This window comes from Leopardus geoffroyi, chromosome A3 (genome assembly GCF_018350155.1).
Source record: "Leopardus geoffroyi isolate Oge1 chromosome A3, O.geoffroyi_Oge1_pat1.0, whole genome shotgun sequence".
Taxonomy (NCBI): domain Eukaryota; kingdom Metazoa; phylum Chordata; class Mammalia; order Carnivora; family Felidae; genus Leopardus; species Leopardus geoffroyi.
In genome coordinates this window covers 36,352,920-36,366,946 of record NC_059336.1, presented here as the reverse complement: position 1 = coordinate 36,366,946, position 14,027 = coordinate 36,352,920, and the positions used below count along the sequence as shown (strand labels likewise).

The 14,027-nt window shown below is 37.9% G+C and overlaps 1 protein-coding gene and 1 pseudogene across 1 annotated transcript in view; both read right to left on the bottom strand.

Moving 5' to 3' along the window:
• LOC123580509 (SLX4 interacting protein) overlaps positions 1 to 14,027 on the bottom strand; it is a 178,830-nt gene that overhangs the window by 157,164 nt on the left and 7,639 nt on the right. Inside the window, exon 2 of the mRNA XM_045445320.1 lies at positions 1,365 to 1,420. Coding sequence (XP_045301276.1) covers positions 1,365 to 1,391 — 27 coding nt within the window. The 5' untranslated portion in view covers positions 1,392 to 1,420. The remainder of the gene's footprint in view (positions 1 to 1,364; positions 1,421 to 14,027) is intronic.
• Positions 1,096 to 1,192, bottom strand: LOC123581735 (annotated as a pseudogene).

Below are 14,027 nucleotides of genomic sequence, written 5' to 3'. Positions count from 1 at the left end.
CAACCTGGAATAGTAAGAATGAAATGGCTTGTGTTTTAAGCCACTAAGTTATAAGGTGGTTTTAAATATCAGTCAGTATCTACAATGTTTCTCAGTTGCAATAACAGATTCCAGAAGACAATGGCAAAATATCTCCCAAGTGCTGAGGGCAAATAATGCTCAACCTAGATTTCTATAACCAACTTTCTAGAGTTAAGACAAAAAATACATTCTTAGACAAACAGGGAAAGTTCACCACTTAACAATCTCTCATAAAAAGAAATACTACAGAACACATAGATACAAGAAATAATTGTAAGCAGTGAAACGTATAAATATGTTGTAAATCTAATAAGCCATGACCTGATAAAAATAATATATAATTACAATATTAAGTAGTATCTGACCTGGCTAACTACTGTAATTTGTCTGTTCTGGTGTTTTTGTTTTTAAGTTTATTTATTTATTTTGTGAGAGAGAATATACGTGCACTGGAGGGGCAGAGAGAATCCCAAGCAGGCTCTGCACTGTCAGCACAGAGCCTGTTGTGAGGTTTGAACTCACGAACCGTGACATCATGACCTGAGCTGAAATCAAGAGTCAGATGCTTAACCGACTGAGTCACCCACATGCCCGTTTTGGTGTTTTGAATGCACTAAATGTAACACTAGTACAGAAAAGATGTCCTAAACAGCCAACACAGGTGAAGGCATCTCCGAGACCTTATACTATCACTTCTTCCCCTCTCCTTCCCTACCACCCCTCACACACGGTTCCCTCATCCCCCCACACTTGAGGTCTCAGCCCCAGCCATCAAGAGAGACAGAAGAGAAACTTACAAAAATAAAACAACACAGAACGGCCAGGCAAGAGACCTCTGTACAGGCATTCACCCACCTGCGGCATTTGCTGCCTACCTCTTTATTTTCATCTGCTTTGTCATAATCAAAAATCATGCCACAGATATACAAACGTGAATAACAATTTTCAACATTAAGGACAAAGTTATGACCAAAAGGCATTTTACCTAGATTTTAAGCGACTCTCATAACCACATGAACTATTCATTTTCTCCTCTATCTCATTTTTAATTTTTTTCTCAAGGGAGAGCAAGTTTAAAAATGAGGAAGCTTCATGAATTTGCATGTTATCCTTGTTCAGGGGTCGTGCTAACCTTCTCTGCATCGTTCCAATTTTAGTGTCTGTGCTGCCCCCCTCCATCTCATTCTTAACATGCAAATCTTCAATCACCTAAAGTTGTCAGTAAAATCCCTAATTTAAAGAGGAGAAGGAAAGTTCAGGGCTTCAATTGTCAGTGCACACCGAACTCAGTTATATTAGCAAATGATTAACCATTTTAGAGAAGGCTATTAAGCGCTACTTACTTTAACAGCAAATTTCTTTGACGCCATGGTTTACTGATTCCAGAGTAATTACAGACCTTTAATGGAAAAGAAAAAGTTGTAAGTAGGTGTATAAACATCTTTTTCTATTTGGTAATATAAAGGAGAAAGGAAGACTGAATAATCAAATATCAATAAGTATTTGCAATTTAAATGTTTACTTATAACTGGTCCTAAAAATACATTAAATTAGTAACTTAAAAACCACTAACAAAGGAAAGCACAGACTCAGATGGATTCTACCAAATGTTTAAAGAATTAATATCAATGCTTCACATCCCTTTATTAAAAAAATAGAAGCATAGGGGCGCCTGGGTGGCTCAGTCGGTTAAGCGGTTAAGCGTCCGACTTCGGCTCAGGTCACAATCTCGCGGTCCGTGAGTTCGAGCCCCGTGTCGGGCTCTGTGCTGACTGCTCAGAGCCTGGAGCCTGTTTCAGATTCTGTGTCTCCCTCTCTCTCTGCCCCTCCCTGTTCATGCTCTGTCTCTGTCTCAAAAAAATAAATAAACGTTAAAATATTAAAAAAAAAAAAATAGAAACATAGGGCGCCTCGGTGGCTCAGTCGGTTTGAGTCCCACTTTGGTACAGAGATTACTAAAAAATTATCAACAAATAAAAAATTTTTTAAAGCAGGTATATTTCTATATACTAGCAATGAATAATCCTCAAATGCAATTAAGAAAACAATTCCAGGGGCTCCTGGGTGGCTCAGTTGGTTAAGCATCTGATTCTTGATTTCGGCTCAGGTCATGATCTCATGGTTCAAGGGACTGAGCCCCCCATCAGGCTCTGCGCTGACAGTGTGGAACCTGCTTGTGATTCTCCCTCTCTCTCCATCTCTACCCCTTGCATCCCTCTCTCTCTTGCTATCAAAATAAATAAGCATTAAAATAAAAAGAAAACAATTCCATTTACAAAAGCATCAAAAAGAATACTTATAAAAAATTTAACAGAAGGTAATGAGATTTGTACAACAAAAATCACAAAACATTACTGAATGAAATTAAAAACTTAAGCAAATGGACAGACATCTCATGTTCAGGCACTGGAAGACAATACTGCTGAGATAGCAATACTTCCCGAATTGATCTAGATTCAACACAATCTCTATCAAAATCCCTGAATTCTTTATAGAATTTGACAAGTTCATCCAAAAATTCATATGAAAATGCAAGGGATCTGAATAACCAAAACAAGCTTTTCTTTTTTTAATGTTTATTTATTTTGAGAGAGACAGCATGAGCAGGGGAGGGGCAGAGAGAGAGGAGAGAATCCCAACCAGATGTGAGGCTTGGTCCCAGGAACTATGAGATGACAATCTGAGCCAAAATCAAGAGCCAGACGCCCAACCAACTGAGCCACCCAGGCACCCCACCAAAACAAACCTGAAAAAGAAGTTGGAAGACTCACACTTCCCCATCTGAAAACTTACTACAAAGTTGACAACAATCAAGACAGGATGAAAGTAGCATAAGGATAGAAAGATCAATAGAATAAAATTGAGAGTCCAGAAATAGACCCTTACACATTTATAGTCAATTGATTTTTAACACACATGTCATGACAATTTAATGGGGAAATAGTCTTTTCAATAAATGGTGCCAGGACAAATGGATATCCATATACAAAGGAATAAAGGTGGACCGCTACATCACACTACATGCAAAAATTAACTTGAAATCAATGAAAGACCAAAATGTAACACCTTTAAAACCGTAAAACTCTTAGAAGAAAATACAGATAAGATACGAAAGGCACAAGTGATGCCCTGCCAACAAAAAGCTGATATTATCAGATGTCTTTGAAATTAAAAATTTCTGTGCTTCAAAGGACATTATCAAGAAAATGAAGAGAAAACCCACCAAAGGGGAGAAAATAACTATAAATCATTTGATAAGGGACTCATGTCCAGAATACATAAATAACTCTTACAACTCATTAACAGAAAGACTAATAACCCAACTTAAAAGTGGACAAAGGATTTGAACAGACAATTTCCAAAGAAAACAAATGGCCAATAAGCATATGAAGAGATGTTCAAACTCATTGGCCATCAAGGAAATACGAATCAAAACCATAAGGACATACCACTTTACACTCACTAGCATGGCTCAAGTAAAAAAGACAAATAATAACAAGTGTTGACAAAGGTGTGGATAAATTAGAACTCTCATCATGGCTGGTGGGAGCTGCAGCCACTTTGGAAAACAGTTTGGCAATTCTTCCAAAAGTTAAACATACACTTGCCATATGATCCAGGATTTCCTAAGTATGAACCCAAGAAAAACATGTGTCCACATAAAAATTCATACAGGAATGCTCACATTATTCACAATAACCAAAAAATGGAAACAACCCAAATGTCCATCAATTGATGAATGAATAAACAAAATGTGGTATATACGTACAGTGGAATATTCATTGGCAATACAAAAGAATCAAATACAACTGACCCTTCAACAACATGGAAGTTGGGGCGCTGGCCCCGCACACAGTAGAAAACCTGTGTATAACTTGTGACTCCCCCAAAACTTAACTACTAATAGCCTGTTGTTGACCAGAAGCCTTTCTGATCATATAGTTGATTAACACATATTTTGTATGCTACATGTATTATATATTGTATTCTTATAATAAGGTAGGCTAGAGAAAAGAGAATACTAAGAAAATCATAAGGAAGTAAAAATACGTTTATACTACTGTATTGTACTTATCAAAAAAAAAAAAAAATGTATAATCAGACCTGCACAGTTCAAGCCTGTATTGTTCAAGAGTCAACTGTTCTAGGACGCCTGGGTAGCTCAGTTGGTTGAGCCTCTGACTTTGGCTCAGGTTCTCACGGTTCAGAATCTCACAGTTCGTGGGTTCGAGCCCTGTGTCAGACTTTGTGCTAACACCGCGTGGAGTCTAATTTGGATTCTTGGTCTCCCACTCTCTCTACCCCTCCCCTGCTGCTCATTTTCTCTTTCTCTCTCTCTCTCTCAAAAATAAATATTGAAAAAAAAATTTTTTTAAACATTTTTTATTGTTGAGAGAGAGAGAGAGAGACAGAGCACGAGCACGGGAGGGACAGAGAGAGGGAGACAGAATCCAAAGTAGGCTCCAGGCTCTGAGCTGTCAGCACAGAGCCCGACAAGGGGCTCGAACCAACGAACGTTGAGATCATGACCTGAGCCGAAGTAGGATGCTTAACCAACTGAGCCACCCAGGTGCCCGCCAAAAATAAACATTTAAAAAAAATTTTAAAAACAAAAAGAGTCAACTGTTATACGACCCTTTACTGTGCTCAGCCAGGCAAATGCCCTCTCCCACCCTTGCAGAAACCTAGAGAATTACTTTCTGGAGAGGGTGAGACAGAGGATCTCTGGTCTGGAAAACACCAGGCACAGCATAAAGTGGGGTTACTCTACTGAAAAAAAAGAGAAAATTAAGGGAAGATTTACAAACTTACTGATAACTTTCCCAACCCAAATGCCCCTTATGATGTTTAATTTTATGTGTCAATTTATCTGAGTTATCTATGCCCAAATAACTAATAAGACATTATTCCTGGATATGTCTGTGAGGGTGTTTCCGGAATAAATTAGCATTTGAATTTGTGCACTGAGTAAAGCAGATGGCCCTCCCAAATGTGGGTGGGCATCATTTAATCCATTGAAGGCCCAAATAGAACAAAAAGGTGCAGGAAGAGTGAGTTGGGACACCCATATTCTCCTGCCCTCAGTCTTAAGCACTCCTGGTTCGAAGGCCTTTGCACGGAGAATGAATTACACCACTGGCTTTCCTTGTTCTCCAGCTGGCAGACAGCATATCGTGAGACTTCTCAGTCTCCATAATAGCATGAGCCAATTCCTATAATATTTATATATACCTCATACTGGTTTTGAGTTTCTAGAGAACCTTGACTAGTACACCCCTCTATCCTGCCTAGCCTCTCTAAATAGACTAAAACCTCCCCATTCAGGGAACTGGACTAACCTAAAAGGCAGGATCTCTAAATACTGACATCAGGGACTCTCAGGAAAAACCTAGACAGATGGCTCTAAAGTGAAGCCCACACCCACAAGCCCCACATCTGTATGGAGAACTGACTTCCAAATCTTTTTAAGCCCCACTCTCAAATACATGTAAACAACCAGGAATCACCTGCTATCCAAGGAACAACTCTTTCACGAAAGAAAACAAAACAAACAGAAAAAGAAATTACTTGGCCATAACCGAGACTATGCAGGGAAAGGGAACCATTTTTTTAAGAAACTATCATTAATATCAGGGAGATAGAAGATATTGCAACCAAAAAGCAATACATACAATAACAAAAAATAAGAGAATTTCAGAAAACAACAAATTAAAATTATGATAGCTGAAATAAAAAACAACACAAGTGCTGGAGGATCAAGTTCAGCAAGTCCTTCAGAAACTTCATCAAAAAGATGAAAAATAAGAAAGAACACATTAAAAATTAAAGGACCAGTACAGGAGGATCCATACATGAAAGTTAGGATGGAAACAACTCATATTAGGGCATATATCACAGTAAAACATCAGGCATTGGGAACAAAAAATTATATATATATTATACATATATATAAGTAATATATATGTATAACATATACAATACATAATATATATATAAATATCACACACACACACACACACACACACACACACATATAACACAAAGTGCGTGGGAGGTGAGTGGAAGCAGTGGTAAGAAAATATTTGGCTCCAAACTGCTCAAACCAAATCCAGAGACTAAAAGACAATAGAGAAATAGCTTCAAAATTCTGAAGAAAATTGTTTCCAACCTCCAATTGAATTTTAAACATGAGGGGGAGGAGGCATTTTTAGACATGCAAGGTCTTAAAAAATTTAAATCCCATGCATCCTTTCTCAGGAAGCTACTAAAGATGTGCTTCACCCAAATGAGGAAATTAACCAAGAAATAGGAAGATACAGGAAACAGGAAGGCCAAGATAGGCAAAAGGCAGAGGAAATCCCAGGATCTGGTGAAAGCAGAGATCATGGGCTAGACCAAGAGGGAACCATCAGCACAGGCTACAACATTTTACAAGTCTCCAGGAGATGCATCTTTAAAAGTGTCTGCAAGTGCACAAAATTAATTTTAGACAACTGGTGGAGAATATGAGATTGAGAATGGGAACATGGAAAGCTAGGCAACTTATTGATACTAGGGTAAACAAAAACTGCAAGAAAATAAAAAGAGTACTTCATATACAGCTGAGCTACGGCTAGCATTTATAGTCATGATAACAAGCACTGAATCTTGACCTAAACAATATTATGTTTATGACATTATGAGGATGGGAAATATATACGTATTTGTGTATTACATGGTAGGGGCATAGGGGCTAACCTAAGCAAAAGCTCCCTTTAATGCTAAGGGAATGATTAGAAGCAAAGCTTAAAATCGATAAAAAAACAAAAACAAAAACAAAAAAAAACAATAACAACCACCACTACCTCAGTAATAATAAAGCAGAAATATAGCAAGGAAGTTTGTGATATGGACCAATTGTTAAATGCTAAACTTGGCTCCAACATGAAGAGTAAGTTGAAGAAAGCTGCTCTGGAGGAAGGAATGAGGTGAAAAGGATGCCGTAACTCATAAGCCTTGTACATGGAACTGTTTGCCTGTTTAAATTGTGTGCACAGAAGTTTTAGAGCAGCACTGTACAACAGAAATAGAATGCAAGCCACAGATGTACTTTCCAATTTTCTAGTAGCAGCAGTTAATAAAAAAGTAAAAGGAAACAGAGGAAATTAATTTTAATAATATTTTTATTTAACTTAAAAATCCAACACATTATCATTTCGGCATGTAATCAATATAAAAATATTTACATTCTTGGTGTTTTAACTAAGTCTTTGAAGTCAGGTGGATATTTTATGTTTACAGCACATTCAGCTGGCCACATGACAAGTGTTTCATACCTGTGGTTAGTGGCTACCATAATAGACAGTGCAGTTTGAGAATGCTTGGGTTTTATAACAAGAGATGCACGTATGTCTGTGTCCCAGATTCCCAATCCATAACATAGGGATAGAAATTATCAAAAGGATTAAATAAAATGACATGAAAACTCCCAATGAACTGGGCCCTTAATAAGTGTTAACAATTACTTAGTCAATGGTGATGTTTTTTTTTCAAAATTTGATAACCTTTGATTCTATTTTTTTTTTAATGGACAAAAACACCTTTATCCAAACCCAATCACTTTAATTATTCATTTCTATTCTCTGAATGATGTAATACAGGTGATTCAGAAAAATTGTGAAGGACATCCACCTAGTAACTCCAAAAATAAGTTCCTAGAGAATCAGGAACATGTGTTTGAAACAACATTTACAAAGTCATCCTGAAAACTTTAGGTAGATCTTTATATTATTTAAGACTGATAAACACAAAATCAGTCCCCTTAAATACACTAAATTAAGTTTGAATAACTTCTGCTAAGAATTTAGGGAGTCCCTCACTGGAGGGTACTTAAGGTCTTCAGCTGATAGAGAAAAGGGAAAGAGAGTTTTGTCAGCATGTACCCAACCAAGCTGAAGCATGTGATCGAATTATTTTTTAATTGTACTCTGGTTTTCCCATATGTCCTTCCTTTCCTGAAGGACAGGTAGACCACACTGAAGGCTGCAGCAAGACTTTCAAACCCTATCTGCCATTAGATAGATTACAGGCCATGTTACAGTGAAGGTTACATTTTTCAACTCACAATAAGGTCCCAGTATTCTTTTTTTAAATGCTTATTTTTTTCTTTTTATTTTTATTAGTAAAGCAAGAGTAGCTGAATTTTTCTAAGGACTGGATTCTTCAAAAAGTATCATTGAAGTCCCATCTCAAAAATACGATCTGTAGGAATCTAGGACTGAAAAGTATATATTTTTGTATAAAATAATATGGTCTGCTAATGTAAAAATAGGCCACATGTAAAAGGAACTACATAATACATTTTGCATATATATTTTTCTTAATTCCCTTCACCTATTTCATATTTTTACCTTTTGCATATTTTCAATTCATTTTTTAATATGATATAGCATTCTTCCTCTCAGTGTATATAGTTTTTTTCATTTGTTTCCACAATGTTTGGAGGCTCCAAAAGTCACAACTTTAGGGCTAAGAGAGACCTTACAAACAATCTACCCATCCCTGCCATCTATTCCCCTAACAAATATACTTGTGAGATGAGGCCAGGGTCTCACAGCTGAGGGTCAAGGGCGAGAGAAGAGACTTGTCAACTCAGCCAAGGGCAAACTAACACCATCTGTCATCTGCAGAACTGCCAAGGTCGATTGCTAACTGGACTGTTAGCCCACCACCACCCCCCCCCCCACCACCATATTCCCAAACCTCCATTGCCCACAAAGGCAAAAAAAAAATCCCAACAGAGTATGACTTCAAATAGAGCTACATGAGTAGTGGTTCTCTCCTGCTAATGGAAGAAAGGAAGGAAGTCTATGGGTAAGGAAATGTGGTCTGAATTAAATTTACCATTGTGCTATGTAACATGGCATATATCTTCATAAACAAAAAATAAAGTTCATCAACATAAAGCCCATAACACATCTGGATAGCCAAGTGCACAGACATTGAGCCTGCATATCCGCTGAAGTCATTTCAGATAATGAAGATGTATTTCTTTTGTTTCATTATATCATTAGAGACAAGTGCTAGAAATGAACTAAACGGTGAACTGAAGCAGTCTGCTAATTCCCAAATATGGTAAAAGCACACTTACCATCCTAGTAGAAACAGGTTCTTAAAGGTGAACAGCCCTCAGAGCACTGCCTGACACTAGAGGGCGCTCAAGAAATGTCTACTGAATGAAGAAATATTCCAGATAATGGGAGCTAAGTCATTTATGTACCCAACCATTTTATTTTTGCTGTTTTTAGAGAAATTTTCCAAAGAGTATATTGAATCTTTATGACTTTCATAAAAAAAAATGCCACATATTGATTATTTTTTTGATATTCAGAAGATAGTTACCACCTATCATCACACTGGGCAATACCCGTATTAATGCCCCTCTGAGCTGCTACTCAACAATGGAGCCAGTGAAGTTTCTCGCAGATCTAGGCTTTCCTTGAGCTGTCAGAGTGCCTGTCTTCCAAGGCTACCTTTCCCCCTCAGTTCTGCAACTTAATCAGATAAGGCTAGAAACTTAAGGAACCAAGTTTGTCAGGTTAATAGGATATTTTCCAAGCCTCTCTTACATGGATTTGCATGGACTTCAGTGTGAAGGTAACAAAATGGCTGCTGCCTTAACTATAAGATTTCTGAAATGATGAAATGGCTGAGTCATGATACACAGGACTGTACCCTGTGGGTTTGAGCCTCAGCATTTCATTCTTTCTGCCTCAGTAGGACAAGGCTGTTACACAGGTAGACTCATGTCTCTTCCATTTCAAAACCTTTGCTTTGTAATCCAAAATCCAACAGCAGTTCAAGGAACAAATAATACCAGTTTACAAATTCAAGAAGAAGAGGGAAGCTGCTCCCCTCCACAACTCATTTTATGAAGTCCTGACAGCAAAGCCCGACAAGGGAAGTATAAGAAATGAAAATCACAGCCAACTCTACACCTGAACATAGAGGCAAGAAACCTGAATAGAAGCAACTGAATCTAACATATGAAAACTACACCAGAACCAAGTGAAGTTTATCAGAAGAGTGCAAGGTCGGTTTAACACTAGAAAAATCACCATAATAAAAAATTAAAGTAGGAAAAAAAAACAACACAAGGTCATTTTAATAGGGGTAGGAAAAAATAAAGAACAGTAGAAATCTGAGAAAAGAAATTTCTTAATAATAGGAGCACATGGGCAGCTCAGTCAGAAGAGCAGGCAACTCTTGATTGCAGGATCATGAGTTTCAGCCCCACATTGGGTATAGAGATTACTAAAATTAAATAAATAAATAAACTGGGGCACCTGGATGGCTCAGTCAGTAAAGCATCCGACTTCGGCTCAGGTCACGACCTCATGGTCCATCAGTTTGAGCCCTGCATCAGGCTCTGTGCTGACAGATCAGAGCCTACAGTGGATTCTGTGTCTCCTTCTCTCTCTACCCCTGCCCTGCTCATGCTCTGTCTCTGTCTCTCTCTGTCTCTCTCTCAAAAATAAATAAACATCAAATTTTTTTTAAAAATTAAATATTTAAATAAACTTTTTTAAAAGTTCTTAATCATATGAAAGCATCTACAAAAAATGTAGCAAACATGCTTCATAATAAATCATTAAAAGCAATTTCTTTAAAATAGGTAGAAAATATAGATTTCATACTACTTGGCAATGAGAAAGAATGAAATCATGCCATTTGCAGCAACATGGATGGAAATGGAAGGTATTATGCTGAGTGAAATCAGTCAGAGAAGGACAGATATATGTTTTCACTCATATGTGGATCTTGAGTAACTTAACAGAAGACCATGGGGGGAAGGGAAGAGCAAAAAAATAGTTACAAACAGGGAGGGAGGCAAACCACAAGAGACTCTTAAATACAGAGAACAAACTGAGAGTGGATGGGGGGTGGGGGAGAGGAGAAAGTGGGTGATGGGCATTGAGGGATGAGCACTGGGTGTTGTATGTAAGCCAATATGACAATAAATTATATTTAAAAAAGAAAAAAGAAAAAAAACGTAGATTTCAAAATATCTTTTAGGAGCACCTGGGTGGCTCAGTCAGTGGAACGTCCCACTCTTATTTTGGCTCAGGTATGATCCCGGGGGGTCATAGGATCAAGCCCTACATCGGGCCTGTGCTGAGCACAGAGCCTGCTTAAGTTTCTCTCTTTCTCTCTCTCTCTCTCCCTGCCCCTCTCCCCATCTCAGCCTCTCTCTCTAAAAAATTTTTTAAAAAGTAAAAAAAATATCTTTTAAACTAGCATCCCACAAATATAAAATATCTAGGAATACATTTAATAGGAAACGTGTAAGGCCTCATCAAATTGCCCTTCCAACTTATTATAGTTCTAAGCACAATCCTGAATAGGGAATCTGAGAAAGAGCAAAGAAGACTAAGATACTTGGAGGAGAGAAAAGAAGAAAAAACAAAGGAGGGAGTTTGTCTAACTAGATACAGCGAAATTGCAATGCTACAGCAAATAAAATAATCTGTACTGGCAAAAGGGTAAACAGGCCAAAGGGACAGACCACACAGACTAGAAGGAAACAAACCCACCCACCATCTATGGATGATAGAAGCGGCACTGCACATCAGTGGGAAATAGATCATTCACTCAATAAAATGTGGTTGAACTGTTTATCCATTTGAAAAAAAATGAAATTGGCACACTATTTGACACAACACACAGAAATCAATTACAGATGGACTAAAAACTCAAATGTAGAAAACCAGAACCTCTTATAAAAGTTTTCAAGAACTCAAAGTAAAGAAGTTGGTTTTTGTTTTTGTTTTGTTTGTTTTAAATTTACTTATTTATTTATTTATTTGGGGAGGGGAAAAGCAGAGAGAGAGGGAGAGAGAGAATCCCAAGCAGGCTCCATACAGTCCGCACACAGCTTGACATGGGGCTCGATGTTACAAACTGGGAGATCATGACCTGAATCAAAATCCAGAGTCAGACACTTAACTAACTGAGCCACCCAGGCACCCCTATAGGAGTTTTTTAACTGGACACAACAAGTACAAACCATAAAGGAAAAAAAAATGGTAGATCTAGCCATATTAAAATTAAAACTTCCCTACAGCCTGATGAAAATAGTTGCAATTCACAAATCCAACAACTCTTATAACTAGAACATATAAAGAACTCTCAAAACTTACAAGTAAAAAAACACAATGTAGTCAGAAAATGGGCAAAAGACATGAACAGATATCTCACCAAAGAGGATATACAGATGGCAAATAAGTACATGAAAAGATGTTCAACATCATCAGCCATCAGAGAAATGCAAATAAAACCCCAATAAGGTATCATCATATACCTACCAAAATGCGAAATAAAATATCAACACCAAATGTTGATGAAGATACAGAGAAAATGTATCTCTCATACACTGCCAGTAGGACTGTAAAAGTGGTACAGCCACAATGGAGAAAAGATAGGTTTCTTATAATACTAAATATGCACTTACCATATGACTCAAAACCACTCCTCGGAATCTATCCCCAGAGAAATGAAACCTAGGCTCACATAAAAATCTGTATACAGAAGTTTAAAAGCTGTGGTTTAGTGTAAAATAAAAATACTAGGAAGACTAAAAAAAAAAAAAATCTGTATACAAATGTTCACAGCAAACTTTGTTCATAATAACCCAAAACTAGAAACAACCCAGATGTCCTTCAATGGGTGAATGGTTAAACAGACTGTGGTCTAGCTATACCATGAGATATTAGTCAGCAATAAAACAGAATGAACTGTTGATACAGGTAACAACTTGGATGGATCTCAGGGAATTATGCTGAGTGAAAAAAAAAAAAGACAACCTGAAAAGGTTGTTTCATGTATGATTCCATTTATATAACATCCTTGAAATAACAAAATTATATAAAATTATATAGACATTTCACTTCTATAAAAAAATTATAGAAGTGAAAAACAGATTAGAGGTTGCCAGGGATTAAGGATGTGGAAGGAGTATGTGGTTTTATATGAAGAGGTAGCAGGAAGGAGCCAATGGCAATGGAGTTCTGTACCTTGATTGTGGTGTTGGTTACATGAACAGATGTGATAAAATGGCACAGAACTAAAGAAATACATGTAAAACTGCTTAAATGTAAGAACTCTGCATTGTACCAATGTCAATTCTCTGGCTTTAATGTTTGCCAGGGTACACAGGACCCCCCCCCCCATCTTTTCTGCCTGTGAATCTATAATTATTTCAAAATAAAAAGCTTGCAAAAATTAAAACTTCTGTTCGTCAAAATACACCATAAAGACATGGGGGGGGGGTGACAAACTGGGACAAGACATTTACAAGACACATAATCATCAAAAGATAACAATCCGAAATTAAGCAATCCAATAGAAAAACAGGGAAAGGGACACTCAGAGCAAGGTGTCCCTGTCTTCCAGCCAAATCTGCAGGTCCAACAAGGTAGTGGGAAACAGAGGTGAAAGAGTTTCCTGATCCCTTCTATTATTTATACCTTCACAATCACTGTGCGACAACCAATCATGACTCTTACCTCCTTTGGGGAGGTGGGGGGGGGGTGTCTCTCAGTATTCTTTCACAGAAGCTGAGAAGCATCAAGTCTAAATGCAAAAAGACCATTTACCAGGGAATCTGGGGAAAGCACACACTCTGCTCTTTTCTCTGACTGGAGGCAAAGAGCCCATCATCTGGGAAGAACAGATGACAGTCAAAGGCGGAGCCGTCTGCCTCCCACAAGAAGGAAAAATCACGACTTGGTGATGCCAGGAAGTCCCAGACCCCAAAGAGCTGGTTATCCTGAAGGTCGCCACAACCACAGCCTTTTAAAGTACCTCCTGTTTCCATCTTTATACTTCTCCATCCCCGAAGCCATCACTAGAGGTAACTGAGCAGAACTGTGTGCTGGCATCTCCCACACTGTCACAGGCCCTCTGCCCACCCCTCTATCCCACGGCTCAGGCAACTTCACAGCTTCAGTGGCCCCACACAGCCAACT